The sequence below is a fragment of the Pieris napi genome, chromosome 1, assembly GCF_905475465.1.
Source record: "Pieris napi chromosome 1, ilPieNapi1.2, whole genome shotgun sequence".
Classification (NCBI taxonomy): domain Eukaryota; kingdom Metazoa; phylum Arthropoda; class Insecta; order Lepidoptera; family Pieridae; genus Pieris; species Pieris napi.
Window position 1 is genome coordinate 5,716,706 of NC_062234.1, and position 17,820 is coordinate 5,734,525.

Here is a 17,820-nt window from a genome sequence, read left to right on the forward strand (position 1 = left end):
TGCGGCTCTTACAACCTACCTTGACTGGTAGTTTGTAAGAACTGTGCGAAATAAAAATGCACAACAAAGAAGGTATTCCCAGTCGAACCACGCAAGTCATTGAAAGCGCATGCGTCGTCTCCGAGTTTGCGCATAGCAGGGCTATCAGTTATCGAGCACACCCTAGAACAGTCCAAGTAATTTACCAAATTTAAAGAAAATAAGCAACTAGTGTCCAATTACGTGAAACAGCAATATGAACAATTTTTAAAGAAAAGAGTGGTTTAATCAGTGTGTGGTTCAGGGATCTCTGATGTGCTATCGTGCTGGTGTAATATTCCTACTTTTATCTTTTGAGTCTACGTATTTTACGGCCAGAGCTCAGCATGTACCCAATAGCCGTATTTCGTTCAACACGTAAGTTGTAATGCATATAAAAATATTATTTTTGCTATGGCGTAGTCTCTTACGTAAAAAATTGCGTGCAATTTTTGAAATCTTTCCTGATATACTTGCAGAGTACAGGGTTGGGGAGTTAAACTCGGCACTGAGTTATATCATTTTGGAGAGTTTATTACTAGAAAGAAGGAGGTTGAGGATGTAAGTATACGACATAGGTAAATTATAGTTATAGCGAGAATTATTTCCCTTGGAATGCAATGATATTATAACTACCTTACAATTTTATCCCAGTATATAGTGTACAATTTAGTACCTATATTATATTAAAAGCATAATCAGTAATAATTTCAACAACATTTGAGAAATGGTAAAGCAAACGATTTTTAACTCTGAGTTCTGTGCACAATTTATCTTTCTATGAGCGCAATCAAAACTACGCTGGTTGAAACCATCGTGAGGAAACGGCATTTCATGCTCAACGATCGGCACTGAATCCATGCTTGTAAAGAAATAAATATTAATAACACTGATGAAGAAATTCATACATAAAATGAAAAATAAATCAGTGACACTACAACCTTTTTAGGTCTGGGCCTCAGATTTCTGTATCTGTTTCAAGATCTGTGAATCTAATAGGCCAGTAGGAGATCAGCCTCCTATGTCTGACACACGCCGTCAACTTTTTGGAGGCGGAAGCCGGTTTCCTCACAATTTTTTCCTTCACCGTTTAGGCGAATGTTAAATTCGCACATAGAAAGAAAGTCCATTGATGCACAGCCGGGAATCGAATCTACGACCTCAGGGACGCGAGCCGCACGCTGAATCAACTAGGCCAACACTGCTCGAACTTCATACATACATTCATACATAACACTGCGCAAATTTTATTTCAGAGTTGGAAGTCGGCGCAAATAGAATCAAGGGATGGCGAAAAGTTAGTACAGAGTGTGGCGGACGATATTCGGGCAATGATGGAGTTGAAAATTAGTGCCGTGAAGAGGATCGTCGAGGCAGCAGAGAATATGGCATTTGATAAACAAGACGATCCTGTTCCGGAGGACTTTCAGTTCTTTAACAGTAAAGAAATGGAAGATCTCCTCGATGATAGTATTACTACTACCCCAGAGCCTGAATTTCATAATGAAAACAACATCGATCGTCCGCCATCAAAGAATGTTCGTCTGTACCAAAATCCACACTTTTCAAATATACCCGTTAATATTAATTTTACTAGTGTTCACGTTCCAACAAATGTATATGCTTGGGGTATGTACCTAAGCATTTATAAATTATGTAGGTGTAGATAATGCAATTGTTCTTATTGTATTGCTGTTTTAGCACCCGAAGTCATAAAAGGAATTCACTGGTCTGAAGGATTGGATACACATTTCATTAACAACTATCAGAGTGACCCTACTCTTTCATGGCAATATTTTGGTAGCTCAACCGGGTTTATGAGACATTATCCCGGTATGTACACGTAAATTGTATACGTTTTTATAAAATCCTATTCAATATAACTTTTTTATTATTCCCGCAGCAATGAAGTGGCGGGCAGACCCTGTTGATATATATGATTGTCGAACAAGAGCTTGGTATATGGAGGCTGCTGCTAGCCCAAAAGATGTTATCGTGTTGGTTGACCGTAGTGGTTCCATGACAGGGCAGAGGAGAGATATAGCGAAACATGTAGTAACTAACATTTTGGATACTTTAGGAAACAACGATTTCGTGAATGTTATGACATTTGCTGATACTGTGGAAGAAATTGTGCCATGTTTTGAAGATTCTTTGGTGCAGGTAAACACTGGAAATATGAGAATGTGCTTGACTTTCAAAGTTTGATTATTAAAACAAAATTTTAATTTACAGGCAACTTTAGGAAACATTCGAGAGTTTAAACTTGCGTTAGAGAATTTTGAAACAATGGAGATAGCTAACTTTTCAGCTGCACTAACTAGAGCATTTGATCTTTTAGAAATATATAGAAACAATAGTGGCGGCGCTAATTGCAATCAAGTAGGTGTACTAAGGCTTATTCCATGATGTATGTATCAAATGTACGTGAAAACAAATATTAATGAATTCCTCTGTTATAGGCAATTATGCTTGTAACGGATGGTGTACCATATAATTACAAGGAGATTTTTGAAAAATACAATTGGAAGTATGACACACCAGTGCGAGTGTTCACGTACCTGATAGGTCGCGAGGTAAAGGTAGTACCACTCCAGGTATTACTGTGTTGTAGCCATTGTGCGTCCTGCATAATGCCTTCCTGTCTTGTCTTCTACCAGTACTCCTTGAATGTGGTACTCTCTATGTGTTCTATTTGTCTCTGACTTAACGTGACTGGTTATTCGAATACGAATTTTAAATGGTCTTCAACAAATTATTTACATTTATTTTAAAGCTGAAAGTATTTGCTCGTATAACTAGTCATATGAAAACTGCATGAATCAGAATTCGACCAAAGCCCAACTTTCATTCTTTATGTTGCTTAGCTAGTATGATGTTCGCTGGTAATTGTGTGTCAAGCTTGTCTGTAGTTAGTTTATTATTTAATTAAGACCTTAAGTTCATAAAAAAGTCATAATTGTTGTTATTATTAGATAAAAAATAAAGTAAATTGATATTTTCTATGAATAAACTACTTTGGGTAACCTATTCATTTTTTAGTTTTTAGGCAAGCCTTCATTAAACAAAAACATTATTTACATTATTTTATTCATTACAATGTCCATGCAACTTAGAGTAAAATATGATTTAATCGATAGATCACAGTGCATTCTCACTTAATATTTTTGCCATTTCATATTGATAATGGAGCAACAAAACAACGATCTAACTTAATAGCAATTACTAGGTGGCAGATGTAAGAGAAGTGAAATGGATGGCTTGCGCTAACCGAGGATACTACGTCCATTTGAGTACTCTAGCAGAGGTTCGAGAAAGAGTTCTGGAACATGTTAACGTATTGGCTCGTCCACTGGTTTTGCAGCGCGAAAAACATCCGGTTGTATGGACACCAGTATATGCAAATGTGACCGTAAGTTCATGAAGAAGTACCTAAAAAATATGTTGTCTCTTTAGGGAATTGTAAGTAGAAGTAGTACCTACTTCATTTTTGTTTCCTTGCGTAAAACTGATATCAAGAGATTTTAATAAATGTAGCAACAAACAAAGAAGTTTTAGGGCTTCTTCACATATACCACAACCACACCACGTGGCCGCCCGGCCTGGTATATTTAGAAAATGAATAGGACTATTCACACGTACCACATTTTGCAGTCGTTATCGACCGTGTGTGTGATACCGACCACAATGCAGCCACAACGCAACCATCAGTGACACTGCGAACTAGTGGCTGACGCACAACGTTGCGTTGCCGCTACGACAGTTTTCCGCTATGAAAGCCGGAGTCAATTCGACTAGAGGGGGAGTTGTCTGCTGACAACGCAACCACATCGACATATTGTCGGTGCCACAACGCAACTACAAAAAGCTAGCGACACTATTCACACGTAACCACTGCTTGACAGCATTTTGTCGTTGCGACGTCGTGTGGTTGTGGTGCGTGTGAGGAAGCTTTTAAATGAATGTGGATTGTAACAAATAAACTGTTGCAGGATCCAAAAGTTGCAGATTATTTATGGGAGCAACGGGAGCGAGCAGAACAGAAAGAACGCTTCATGAGTCAGCGACGAGATAAAGCTCTATTTAACTCTGAGAAGGAGCAGAATAGACGATGGAAAATAACTCAGGTAACAATTACATCAAAGTTTTTTTCTTAAATTCACTGTTGTTACTACGATATTAATTTCAGATGAAACAAGGTCAATACAGTGAGATAGGAAACTCACAATATCAGCTCATGACGTCAGTATCCATGCCAATATACGATCTCCGCCATAACGAGGTAAGAATTTGTTTTTAATATTCATGTACATACTAATAAATTTTATCTTTGACTGAGACGTCCAGCGAAAACAGAACGAAACTAAAACTAAAGTTCAAATTCAAGAAAGATTTTTACAGTTTTTATATCTTTCTGTTTTCGGTATACTTATTAAAATTAAAAAATATTGTCCAAATTCAAAATTTCACTATGCATGTTGAAACCTTATTACTGTCAATGTTCACAGATTGGCTTTTACGTTTTATCCTAATTGGGCGGAAGCTGTTTTTATAATCGCTGATATCGTTATCATTTTGTATATTATCTAATTACCTTTTGATAGTAATCCTTTGTTTGGTGGTTTCCCCTCAGAACATCACAGAGAATGTACTGATAAATGAAGCTTACTGGGTATCAGTTACAAAAGAGGTACTACACTTAGAAAATTTTGATGATTTTAATGTAAAGTTTTGCAAGATACATGAGAGTTTTACGATTTAGATTTTGGATTTCAGTAACGGTAAAGTCTTATTTGGCCCCGTTAGCGATGCATCTGTCCTCGATAGATGACGGCCGTTGCAGTCGCACCCGACTATGTTATACCCTCTTGGCTTACTGTAGCGTAGTTTCTACTAGCTGTAGGCGTAGACCATTAGGGTGCTATGAATCAGTTTTCAATACTATTTACCAAGCGAATTGTTTCAGTGCAAGAATTATGATCTGTTATATGCACACTATCTAAGATAAAGTAATTTTGCCTGACTTTAGCGATGTCTTCGTAGAGACATTTTAACTGACTTGTATTATGAGAAGTAAATGTAAATATTTTTATTAACAATTTCGTGCAGCCCGACTTTTGCGACGTATGGGGCTTTTATTAAGTAATGTTACTTTAAAGAATGACAGAATTTTTCATATGTTAACAATTTTTAGTGTATATATAAGTTTACTCATTGATAGATGAGATATTTTTTGATTTTTAGAAGTGTTTGTTATAATGCATTTATCTACATGTTATTATATTTTATTGCATTCGTACGTCCACAACCAATCGCAGTCTGTAGAGGAGAACGGCCAAAAGGAGGTAGGCCCTCGCTCTCTTAGACCTAGTGTGTGAGGGATGAGTGAGAGGACTGAGTGACTGGACACTGTGCTGATTTAAATAAAATTTTAATAACCTTTATTTTTTTTAAACCCACATTCACAGGAGCCACAAATCAACATATGCTCCACGAAAGCAAATATTTTTTGGAATATTTTAAATCTCACTTAACACTAACAGCAACTTACTTGGACTACTTATGTGAAGGTTACACATAAATAGAAAGAATAGTTTAGATAAAAATGTAGTTAAATTCACGGAAATGTGGATTTTCATGTAGTCTTGCTAGAAATTTTTACATATATATTCTCCAAATATAATCTTAGATCGAAGTTCATGTAGGTATTAAGTATGTAGTTTTTATAAATCATGTTATAAACTAACGGGGCGTAGATATTAGCCAGATCCCATTTGCTAGTGTTAAATAATTATAATAATTTTATTTAGAAGTATGTACTATAAAATGGTAAATTAAATTGAGTGTTAAAGTATTGTAGTCTTCTATACCTAATTAAGTGCTTGATTATGAATTTATTAAATTGCTTTTAAATTATGGATTCTGTATTTTAGTCATAAATTAAATTCCAGATGCGAATTGCTAGATTATTGGGAGTGGCAGGAACAGATGTACCACTATCTGAGATTCAAGCTCTTATGGCACCCTATAAGGTACGTTATACGCAGCGTCCATGCGTCGGGTTATGTCTCTCGCCATATGGCGAGGAGGCCGATGACTGGCCATGCGTCTTGCTCGTTAACGGGTGCTACTTGTGGTGGCTGGTTGGACTTGAATTCGTGTATGCGGTGATGTTAGTAATTTCGACTATGTATTGGCGTGTTATTTCCATGACAAGTGCATGTTCCTATTTTACCATGCCTCTTGCTGATAGACGGCAAATCTTTGTTTTTAGTTTATTTTATTATTATTAATAGTTAACTATTATTACAATTGGAACATGGTGTAGTGGTTGCAGCTCCTTACAAACATTGTGTAACACAAAAAACTTGGCGATTACAAAGAGTAGCGTAGAGTTTATTGCCAGTTCTTCTGTTCCGTTCTACGCCCTTGATTTGAGAACTGGCAGTAAATGTAAAATTAGAAGCATTTAATATGTATTTCTTGTTTAACGTTCATAAGTGTACATGGTGTTACCTATATGAATGAATGATTTTGATTTGATTTGATATATATAATAATCAGTTGAACAAGTGTTAATAATACCAAAAACTTTGAAAATCCATTTTTAAAGGCGTAGAACGAACCATTTGTAAAGGAGTAGGGATCGATTGTATTAACAGTCACTGTCGAACCAGAGAATACATTTTAATCAATTTCTTGTTCTATAATTTCAGATCGGGGTTAATGGTTATGCTTTTATGGTGACAAATAACGGATATATTTTGATTCATCCCGATTTGAGGCCAGTGGTAAGTGGCGTATTTTTATTTAATTTTCTCTATCTATTGAATTTATTACATTACTATGTTACAGTTTCAACAAATCCTAAAACCGAGTTATAACAGCGTGGATATGATCGAAGTGGAGTTGTTTGATGACGACAGAAGTCCACGAAATTTCAGTAAAGAATTGACTGCGGTGAGTAAAGCATCATTAAAAGTAAAATAAAATTTTAAGTCCTGGTTTGTATATAACAAATTAAATTACAGTTGCGTCAAGATGTAATCGATCAGAAAACCGGCAATAAGATAATGAATGTCAAGTACCATATGGATGACATGGTGAGGTTTTTAATTAATTTACCTATATTCGCACCCTTCACATTGTTCGATAGTGAGGCTTCTTTAAGTACAGTAAATAATTCTAAAATGTTGTTGTTGTTGTTGTTGTTGTTGTTGTTGTTGTTGTTGTTTGTTTGTTTGTTGTTATGTATATATTTCAGAAAAGAGTATCACGTGGTAAGAAGCACTACTTCTGGACTGGTATAAGCGATTCGCCCTTCACCTTGGTGGTAACGATACCAGAGAACTACGGACGCCATAGAATAACACCACCGCCTACAGACGACATACATCGCCTATCGCTCACGTCAAAGAATATTTCGGCCAGACAATATCTGTCTGACAAGTGGAGTGTGCATCCCGATTGGTAAGATTCATCGTTATAAAGAAGTACAGTAACACTGGTGTAATTCTTGCAGTGGCGTAACAATAGGGTGGCAGCCGGCAGGGCTGGCAAATCACCACGGGCCCCCGACCCAAGAGGGCCCCTGCCCAAGAGATATTATGTTCTATGGATGAATGTGAAGTCTTCAATACGAATTGGGCTAGCGTGGGGCCTACAGACCATTCCCTCTCGGCTAAGAGAGGAGGCCTATGTCATGTGCCCATTAGTGGGACATATACAACGTGTATTTGAGTATTAACTTTATTTGAAAATCTCAAAGTTTATTAAAATTAAACTAAGTATAACGTGATAATTTTTACTGATAGGGCCCCATAAAAAGAATTTGCCACGGGCCCCAGATGGTATAGTTACGCCACTGAATTCTTGCTGTCTTACCTTTTAAATTCATAAAATATAATATTATATTATGTATTGTAAATGTGACTAATGAATACAATTTATAAAGAATACACATTTTGAACACAATACATATTTTGAAGCAAATTTTTATGTTAGTCTCTGTGCTAGGCGCGTTCATCCAAATAAATCACATACATTGCAGATAAAATAATATCTAGGCACTAAATAGAGTAACTTCCTTAATTTATAACGTACGATAAGGTACAATATTTTTGTCCTTATCACGCTAATGATAATTTCGTAATAAATAAATGTGACATAACCAACTTTACTTGGCTTATTGCAAATTTGTAATTAGATCTAAAATCTAGGTTATACTGTCGCCACTACGAGCGCACATTTGCAACTCCCGAGGAGGAATTATTATACTTTTTGGAGCGCGTTGCAAAGCCTGGTTGGCGCTGGCCAGCGAAACCTCGCCCGCCCGAACATCACAAGAATAAACAGGGACACGGGCATAACGGTAACATGAAAGCTATTGATTGATAAAGTTGTTATATTTTACATAGAAACCACTAATGAACAGCAAAAATAAAGGAAAATGGAGTTGGAAAATCTATCTGCTTAAAGCGGGTGAAGGCACAATTATATCATGACTCCTACGCCTACCTTTAAATTTGTGTTTCGGACCACAATCAAACACGAAGATCCACCCATGAGTGAATAATTGTGTCGAATTAGAGAATAGATAACACTAATAACTAATACTGAAGTAATATTATAATCTGTGAACCAGACGTAGAGCACTTTAATAATAACATTAATTACATCGTAATATTAAAAAAGTCGTTTAATTACATTTTACTAATCTTTCAATCTAACTGGTAAATATTTGTTGGAATGGTAAGTGATATAAGATTTTTTTGGCAAAATTTTAAAATTAACGACAATTTTACATTAAAGGTTCTGTAGATAGCGAAAGGAAACCAGCGCAAAGGATTGAATACTATTGTAAGTTATTTCTAAATACTATTTTTTTTTTTTTTAAGTTATACTTCTTTAGGCGCGTTATGAAAAATTTATGAGAGTGAAATTTTACGATGCGCGCGCACCGTGACACAAAATTATCAGTATGGGCGCCGAGCGTGCGCGAGCGAGATGGGAATAAGACAATCTACTTGTAGTACTTTTTAAACAAATAAAGCAGTTTTAATTATTTTTTCAAAGAAATTTAGCAATGCTTTTTCACAAAGACCTATTACTATATAAGATAGATACTTAGTTAAAAGGTTATGAAACATACCTAGTTATTAAATTGAATTAATAATATAATATAATAATTATTATTATTAATATTAATTAATAATTGAATAATATACTTAATATTAAATATTGTTAAATTATTCACGCTAAATGTTTATTATTAATTATTTAATATTTAAAAAAAAATAAAGAAAGCCAAAGAAGTATAACTTCTTACGCGCGTACATAAGTACACGCACCATTTTTTTTGTTAACTTTACAAACATTTTATAAATTAAATTCTGCGAATAATACAAACTTACTATTCTGTCTAGGTGACCATGGACTTATGCAAGCGTTGGTATACGACGCCAGAAACACGGCATGGTTCAACAAAAGCATATCCGAATCTGCCTCGGATGAAAAGGCGTAAGTATTTTTTCTACTTTGACACCCTTAACTTGAATCAAACACCGAATAGGAAAATAATTAACAAGCATTACAGTTAACTTAGTCACTCAATTATGTATAAGTTTTATAAATTATGCACATATAACTTACTTTTGCACATACATTCTGTTATTCCGCCTGGATAGCCCGTTGACCAAAGTGATTGGATTGTTACCGAGGTAATGTATCACGAATTTGCACGTTTCGTTAAGCTTTTTGTGAAATCTATCCTATCAATCTATCTTCGGAATCCCTAAGTGTATCCTACTCGGACAATTGAACGGCAACTTTAGCATAAATACGTGCTTAAAATTGTTCATCAATCAAGACAAAAATTGGTAGCGACAATAATAATAGCACATTTCGTATTACAAAGTGCAATCGATCACAAATTAAACACTTGTTAAGAGTTCTTTACATTTAAGATTAAATGCAATATTATAGCAGCCTGGATGTAAGTTTATGTTTGATGTTGTCTACAAAGCTTTCAAGGATACTTGTAAGTTCAGAAAAAAACATCGGTGTTTTCAAAGTAAATATGCATCGTTTATTACTGGGGCTATCTTCTCGCTTTACTGAAGTTTTCTTGCTAATATTTCATCTTTGAATCGTAAAGGTAACAAAAATAAAGTAAAGGTATCCACAATGTTTCGACTTTGACGTCTCTGCCATTACTAAACCGTTTTTATTATCCTCAATTTACGTACGTACCTTCAATGGAGCAATTCTTTTTTTCTACGTCATATATTCTGATTGATATAATAATACTATAACAAATATAATTAACTTTACAATTGTTTTTGTCACAGGGCGGAGTTCATACAACGTTTTGGGTATATAGTGGCATTTTTGGCTACGCACAGCGGTCTAACAAGGTGGCAAATGCACCCGCCTAAGGAACACGATGATAAGTGAGTATATAGTAAATTTTATAAAAGAATTACCTTTTTTGAACTTTGTAAACTACACAACCTTTTAGGTAGATAGGTTCTAAAGCACAATAGACGAGAGCCTAACCTATACAACCGGTCGTCCATAAACTCCCACTAAATTAATAATAATAAAATAATATTTACTTGCCACAAAAACATATTATACATCCATAAGATCCATATCTTACATGTTTAAGGTTGCAACAGGTAGTTAAACTGGGAAACTGTGCCTTAAAAACTTAATCTTAAGTATGGTGTAACTAATTTTATGTAAAGTTAAAGACTGATTTTGCGAGGAATAAAAAACGGCTAGTTCTTTGCGGTACTTTCGGTCTTTGTGTCAATATTTCTGGAATTTAAAGGTTTAATTAAACTGAGGGTACAATTGCTACCCTCAGTTTATAAATTTCTGAGAATAAAATCCACAGTTGAATTAGTAGTTGCAACTTCTAACTTAATACACAGCAACTATTTACATTAAACTAGAACCGAATTTTGATCTTGGCTTTAAAAATTATTTACAGAGTGGAGTTTGGTAAAGTATGGCCTCGCGCTATTGATGAGGTATGGTATCGTCGTGCAGTGGAACAACACTACGTGGATCCCCTTAGCTACGTCTATAGTGTGGAAATGAATACAGAGAAATTCCCATTGAACGTCAGCTCGGCATTGGTAACGGCTGCCCATGCGGTCTTCCATAGTGACGGACACCGTAAGGCTCCAGCCGCGGTGGTAGGATTCCAGTTCAAACACGAGAGACTGACGGAGTGGTTCGATAATATCACATCCTCGGTGCGTAACCTACTTGTGAAATTTTTATAGGAACATTTATAATCAGTATTTTACACCATCAACTCTTAACTATTTGTCACGTCGCATGTATTAGCATCGTCCAGGCACGATCTGGAGCAACAAATGCAGATTACTGTAGACCGTAACGGCCTACAGGACATGTTAATAAAGCACAGACCGTGCCTGGAACGGTTCTGCGAAAAAATTGTTAAATATATAAAGGCGGCAAACAAATCTGAAAGAGCGTATATAGAGCGATAGATAGATAGATAGAGATTAGATATAATATTGTAAATAAAAATATTACCAATGTAGCCGGGGCGTATTTCGCGAGACGCGTAACACACCATTTCTGAAGTAGATTATTGTAATTAATGTAATGTATTATGTTTTATTGTAAAAATTTAAGAGATAGAAAAAATCCCTGGACACAATGGCAGGGGAAATATTAATAAAAAAAACTACTTGTCTCTTATTAATATAAATATGTATTGTGTTAAAACAGATGTTTTGTTTTAAATTTAATATCACATGCTGCTTTTATCATTATGATTCTAGACTTAAATAATTATTACTTTCAGTGTGAGCATAATAAGGAGTGCGTGACATGCGCTTCGGAGGAATGGGACTGTTACTTAGTAGATAATAACGGCTGGATCGTGGTCAGCAAAGACAGTACACAAACTGGACAGTTCTTTGGAAAGGTATAGAAAATTGTAGCCACATAAGTTTTAGTAGTTTGTTTTATCATTACAGATAAACTATAGGTACCATGCTAACGAAAAAAAATTACTAGAAAGTCATTTGTTTCTCCAAAATGATTGATAACTTAGTATAAGTACCTCATAATACATTATATGAGTTTATTTACTAGATTCGACCGGATATAATGCAAAAATTAGTAGAAGACGAGGTGTTTCGTACAGTGCACGTGATTGACTACCAAGCGGTGTGCTTTAGAGAGAAAAAAGTCACGAACCCAGCTTCAACAATAAGAACGGTTAGTTATAATGCTCATTAAATCCAATCGGTTTGTACACATTATATTTCATAGCGGCATACATTTGAATACTAAAATGTATCCTAACAAACTCACACAGCAACTATTGTTAAATAAATTTTAAAATCGATCAGTATCTTTAATTATATTTATGGTTATAGTATTTTTATTGATTATATATTTTTATATATTATATTTCAGCCAATGGAAAATCTGCGGTTAATAATGTCTTGGTTTGTGACCACCTCGGTATGGCTTTATAACTCGGTGTCCTTAACGTTCGCACAGTCCAGCTACTTCGATGACGGTAAGATATCGCTTCAATGTATGTAGCATCCTTTACTGAAACTTGGTTCCAAAACATATAACATTGCTTAGGTCGATTAACCGCTGACCTACCGTTGACGTAAGATAAATCAAGCTGTGAAAAATATCAAGATAAAGAGATGATAATCTATAACTATATTATTTTCAATTGTTTATCAAGTTTAAATAATATATATAACACTAGATCCGCACATGTGCGGAAAGACAAGCGTCGTGGTATTTGAGATCGCAGCAGTACTAATTCACCTTTTTTGTTATGTTGACTGTAACACTAAATGAAGCACATTTTTTGTGCATAAATGAAATAAATAAGAATGATATAAGTTCGCATAATCTGACGTCGGTTCTCTGTCCGCATAGGCTCTAAAAATTGTTATGATTTACACAGCGGTAGAACAGCTTACAGTATTTTTGCAGTGTTAAATGCGCGTTGTCAGCATGATCTGTTACTGCAACGAGCACCAACAATTATAAATGTTTATTTAGGAATACATTAGACTAGATAACTAAATTCGGTGTTGTACCAACAAAGCTCTCGTTGTTCTGAGACACAATGCTTAAGAACTCCACAATCTTCTTTAATGTTTGCTACTACTTGTATTTATAATACAAAAACACCGCACAAATACACAAATATGTAAACTTCTCACGGAGCATGAAGGCTCGATGGCAATTTGTCGAATTATTGATGTAGATCGAAATTGTGTATGGAGTCTACGATCGGTTTTAGCTAAGTGATGTAGTAACGACTCCATCTTATTTTCAGAGTATGTTACATCCACTGGTGAGTTATAGTACGAGCACCGTAGACTGTGTCTCAGGGCACTTATTGAAAATTTTACTTGATATGAATTTCACTTAAATTTTTATAAGTAGTTAATTTCGGAATGTGCATGACGTAGAAAATTATCGAGGAGCTGAACCTTTTTTTGTATATTGTTTCATGTTTCTTGCCAGGCGCCTACCATTGCATATAAATCCGAAATCAAATAAGTTATCTCCTTACAATATTTTTTAGAAAGCTTCAGCTAAGTTTCATTTGGTAAAACTTGGCCTGGTTTCTGCATGTTGCCATTAGGTTGTTATTTCAGACCTTTTTGAGCGTATTCTTCAATATTTGACCTCTCATCATAAACAGTTATATTTTTATACTGTAAATATTTTGGCATCATTTTGAAATTTTTCGCTCATTCGTTTTAAAACAACATTTAAACCCATCATCATTGATAATGTGTTGTCCAATGCTAATAATATATTTATTTCCCTAGTTGCGTACCAAAATTACGAAAACGATGAAGACACGGATGACCCATCCATGTCAAAACCGCCCACTCGAATTCATGAGAGAGATTTTGAAAAGATCGTTCTTATAAACCGAACTCGTCCAACACCTTGCGATCGAGAGATGTTTTTGTACCAAATAGACTACAAGAACTTGGAGGCGAAGTTGAATAAGCCCTTGACAGAATGTTCGAGACCATTTTACGCGCAGCTCGTGAATTATACAAATATGCTGCTGGTGGTCGTTGACGCGATGTGTGCGAAGAAAGATGTCTCGATATTATCAATAGACCCAGCAGAAGTTCAGTACAATGAATCATTACCTTGTCTGAAACATAAGCATCCTTTGTATCGGAAGCAGCCGTCATCGTGCATACGAAATCATACTGAGGTAACCATCAAAACTAAAAAGGCCTTATTATAAATCGTGGATTAAATTCATTCTTTCATTTTGTATGATGATTTACTATTTTAAAAGAGTACCGAGAGTTTTTACGCCGACTTTTTCTGCCTGCCTACACCCTCTATCTCCTTTGCCGATAAGTAGGGGTCTACCGATTCAAATTTAATGACTTGGTAGTGATACCTGTATCTTATATTCCATAATAAACATATTTTAAGTTTTTTTTAGTTTAAAGTACAGTATTGACATGGTCACGATCTTATTTCTGCCTGAAATCTACTGAAATGAACAATTATATAATGATGCAGTGTTAAGTGTTATCTTGTCATTACTACGCGCTAATTGTATTGAACAAATCATCGCATCAACCTGTATGACATCTTGTGACCCCTCATTGGGGCACATATTTTCCTCTGTTCTATAGAAACAATTTTAGAAACAAATAGGTGATCTATGCCTACGACAAGAGATACTTCTAGTGCTGCATATTGGAGCTTCGAACGCAAGCTCAGGGTTGAGAGTAGAGTTAGTTTTTTTTATGGCTCTGGCACGATTTGTGCATTAGCCAGCGTCAAGTATAGGATTTTTTATAATTTTTTATAATTTTTTTAAAATTGTCTTTAGAAATTCGACCGTGTCCTCCATGTACGGTTTAGGCACTCGCCCGGTACCGCACAACCCTCCCAAAGGCCGAGAACAAATTAAAACTTGCCCTCGAACTGGGAATCGAACCCGGTACCTCTCACCTAGCTGCTACTTAATAAGACCGCTAGGCCCCTAGAGTTACAGTTTTTATGTATATTTAAACTTTCTTTTTTCAGGAGAGCAACATCGACATGTGCGGACGCGGAAGTCTCCCAACAAAAAATGTTTTATGGGTACCTTTTACAATACTTCATATTTTATGGATCAAAATAATATTTTAAATTTGATGTTTTTCCTTAGCCGTCTATATAAGTATCAGAATCAAATTATATTTCCAATAAAAAATCGTAGACATGTCTGTTAACATATCAGTGTTTATAAATTTCTAGAAAATAATAGTCTCAAGGTGCCACATTTATTGGCATATTCATATCAATGTATAGTTTAATTAGATTTAAGTGTTATTCAACCAAAGTAATTTATCTCAATGTTAATAGATGGTGTTTAGTTATTGTCCTTTCTCCGTCCTGAGTTTATGATTGGGAAATATTGAAAAGCTGCCTAGTATATTAAACTATACTGTGAAATCATTATGGGTTAATTTAAGTTATTTTTAAATAAGAAAAGTCTATACAAATAAATATTTATTGTAACAAAAGTTGTTTTATTTTAAAGGTATACCTAACATTGAATGGTTATTGTCTATTAGCATAATTAATCTATAATCTTTCATCCTACTTATAAATAATTTTTATGAACTTTTACTAACTACTAACTCAGACAAAAAATGTTTTAAACAATTTTAATAATATTTAGTACATACATACAGATTTAGACAAAGTATTTGTAGCACAGTTTTTGGAAAATTATTTCAATTATTTAAAAATATTTTAATGGCAAAGAAACAAAAAATAAAATCTATGAAATAAAACAAAAAGGTCTAAATCATAAAGACAATATAGCAATTAACTTTCAATTTGATTTTTAGTAATAAATTCATTCACCTCAGCTGCTAGGATTTCGTATCTTTGTTGCCGCAGAAGTGACTCCTGCAGTTTTTCCAGTTGTTCTCCACCCTCCATAAAAATTTTGAGACTTGGTATATTTACACCACCCTCTCTATGCTCTGTTACTCGATCTTGAGGATAGTTGTAAGTTCTAATTTTCTCATTGCGATTGCTTGAGCCAACCTGAAATGACACACCAACCATAATTAATAAATTGGATCAAGTAGGTAAAGGTAAGTATAGGTAAGGTAGTAATAACTTTATTCATATATATATATATATATATGTTATAGGTATGTTAAAAAATATAATTGAATTAATAAAATCTTATATTGCTAAAGTAATTGAAATAGCTTTTCTACTATTAATTACAAATAGCTATAATTAATAAATCAAATCTAGAAAAAAACTTCACATAATGTAAGCAAAACACAATACATATGTTATGTTAACAGAGAATTCACAGAATATGTATGAATACATAGAATAATAGGAGTTGTACCTGCGCTTTCCTTTCACTGTTAATTTTTGAGGACTGTTCTTCAATTTGTTTCTGTAATAATAAGGCTCTTAGTTTTTCCATTGCAATTTCTTTGTTTTTAATTTGTGACCTTCCTTCTTGACATTCTACTGTAGTACCAGTCGGAGTATGGATGAGTCTGACTGCACTATCCGTTGTGTTCACATGCTGACCCCCAGCACCACTGGCTCTTTTAGTTTCAACAATGATATCTTTCGCTGGGATATCAAGCTCCATCTCAGTTGCTTGTGGTAAAACAGCAACTGATACTGTGCTAGTATGAATACGTCCACCTTTTTCTGTGACAGGAATTCTTTGTACTCTATGCACTCCTGCTTCCATCTTCATCAATTCAGGGGCCCCATACCCTTTCATTAACATTGATGCTTTACGAATACCACCTATGTCTGATTTTTCAATTGATGCTATATCAACTTCCCACTCTTTATATTCAGCATAAGACTGATACAATTCAAATAATTCTTTAGCAAATAGCATAGATTCTTGACCTCCAGCACCTGCTGTTACTTCAAGTACAATACCACCATTGGTGACGCATGGTGCCAGTAATATTGATTTTAAATCGTCATCAACTTCTGTCAGCTGAGTCAGATATATCTGTGCTTCCTCTTTAATCATTTTCTTAATTTCTTCATCATTGTTATCTTTTTTAGTTAATTCTTTTAATGATTCTATGCTGTCGTATAAGGCTACTCTCTGCTCTAAAACATAAACTATAGGTTTAATTTCGTTTAAGCGTCTCGTCTCTTCCGATGATCTACGAGATTTTATATGCAAGGTATCATATTCAATCATTAATTGTTTCAAATATGTTTGGACAGCCGTATCTGTTATTTTTAATACATTTTGAGAATAATTTGTATGGATTATAGTGTTCGTTGTTCTCTGAAGTAAGCAACCAAGATAGGTTAATTTTGATCTTAACATTGTAAGCGTATTTTAATTGTTATCTTGCTAAAAACGGTTTGAATATTTAAGCATTACTTTTATATAATTTTCGTACTATTTAGCTGTTCTGCAGTACAAAGTATTAACATTAAAACATAAATAAAAGTTGACTTTTAAAATTTATACTAATGGTTACTGTCAATTTCAGAATCAGAATACTCAATAGTCAATAGTCAATACACTGATGAGTGATGACTGAAAACACTTATGACTTTTTTTTTTATAATGGCTCTGGCACGATTTGTGCATTAGCCAGCGTCAAGTATAGGATTTTTTATAATTCGTGCTTGTCTTTAGAAATTCGACTTTCGTTTAAGCACTCGCCCGGTACCGCATAACCCCCCTCCCTAAGGCCGAGAACAAATTTTAAATTAAATTAAAACTTG

General features: G+C 34.6%; 2 protein-coding genes across 12 annotated transcripts; one reads left to right on the plus strand and one right to left on the minus strand.

Moving 5' to 3' along the window:
* Window positions 1-76: 76 nt before the first annotated feature.
* On the plus strand, window positions 77-15,596 carry LOC125050417 (voltage-dependent calcium channel subunit alpha-2/delta-3). 11 transcript variants are annotated; one of them, XM_047650304.1, is made up of 29 exons: window positions 77-396; window positions 498-579; window positions 1,275-1,647; window positions 1,720-1,851; window positions 1,922-2,181; window positions 2,254-2,400; window positions 2,481-2,600; window positions 3,248-3,430; window positions 4,011-4,145; window positions 4,208-4,300; window positions 4,652-4,708; window positions 5,337-5,363; window positions 5,970-6,050; window positions 6,735-6,809; window positions 6,874-6,978; window positions 7,050-7,121; window positions 7,283-7,488; window positions 8,238-8,389; window positions 8,830-8,877; window positions 9,444-9,537; window positions 9,705-9,737; window positions 10,368-10,469; window positions 11,015-11,282; window positions 11,864-11,986; window positions 12,157-12,282; window positions 12,484-12,589; window positions 13,376-13,393; window positions 13,878-14,281; window positions 15,115-15,596. In XM_047650304.1, the coding sequence occupies exons 1-29, from the start codon at window positions 293-295 to the stop codon at window positions 15,217-15,219; spliced, it is 3,831 nt and encodes a 1,276-aa protein (XP_047506260.1). In that variant the 5' UTR covers window positions 77-292; the 3' UTR covers window positions 15,220-15,596. The 11 variants fall into 11 exon arrangements, with proteins under 11 accessions (XP_047506260.1, XP_047506344.1, XP_047506498.1 ...); XM_047650388.1 differs by having other exon boundaries at window positions 2,481-2,594; XM_047650542.1 differs by lacking the exon at window positions 5,337-5,363.
* On the minus strand, window positions 15,570-17,583 carry LOC125051115 (peptide chain release factor 1-like, mitochondrial). The gene is made up of 2 exons (XM_047651312.1): window positions 16,448-17,583; window positions 15,570-16,128 (listed from the first exon to the last, which is right to left on the minus strand). Exons 1-2 carry the CDS (start codon window positions 17,411-17,413, stop codon window positions 15,904-15,906), a joined length of 1,191 nt encoding a protein of 396 aa, XP_047507268.1. The 5' UTR covers window positions 17,414-17,583; the 3' UTR covers window positions 15,570-15,903.
* Window positions 17,584-17,820: the final 237 nt, after the last annotated feature.

Excerpts from the sequence above, each read along its gene's own strand:
- LOC125051115 (XM_047651312.1), bottom strand. The coding sequence starts at position 17,413 with ATGTTAAGATCAAAATTAACCTATCTTGGTTGCTTACTTCAGAGAACA. Across the intron at positions 16,129-16,447 it reads ACAGTGAAAGGAAAGCGCAG|GTTGGCTCAAGCAATCGCAA; the intron begins GTACAACTCCTA and ends GTGTCATTTCAG.
- LOC125050417 (XM_047650304.1), top strand. The coding sequence starts at position 293 with ATGTGCTATCGTGCTGGTGTAATATTCCTACTTTTATCTTTTGAGTCT. Across the intron at positions 397-497 it reads AGCCGTATTTCGTTCAACAC|AGTACAGGGTTGGGGAGTTA; the intron begins GTAAGTTGTAAT and ends ATATACTTGCAG. Across the intron at positions 7,489-8,237 it reads TGGAGTGTGCATCCCGATTG|GTTATACTGTCGCCACTACG; the intron begins GTAAGATTCATC and ends TCTAAAATCTAG.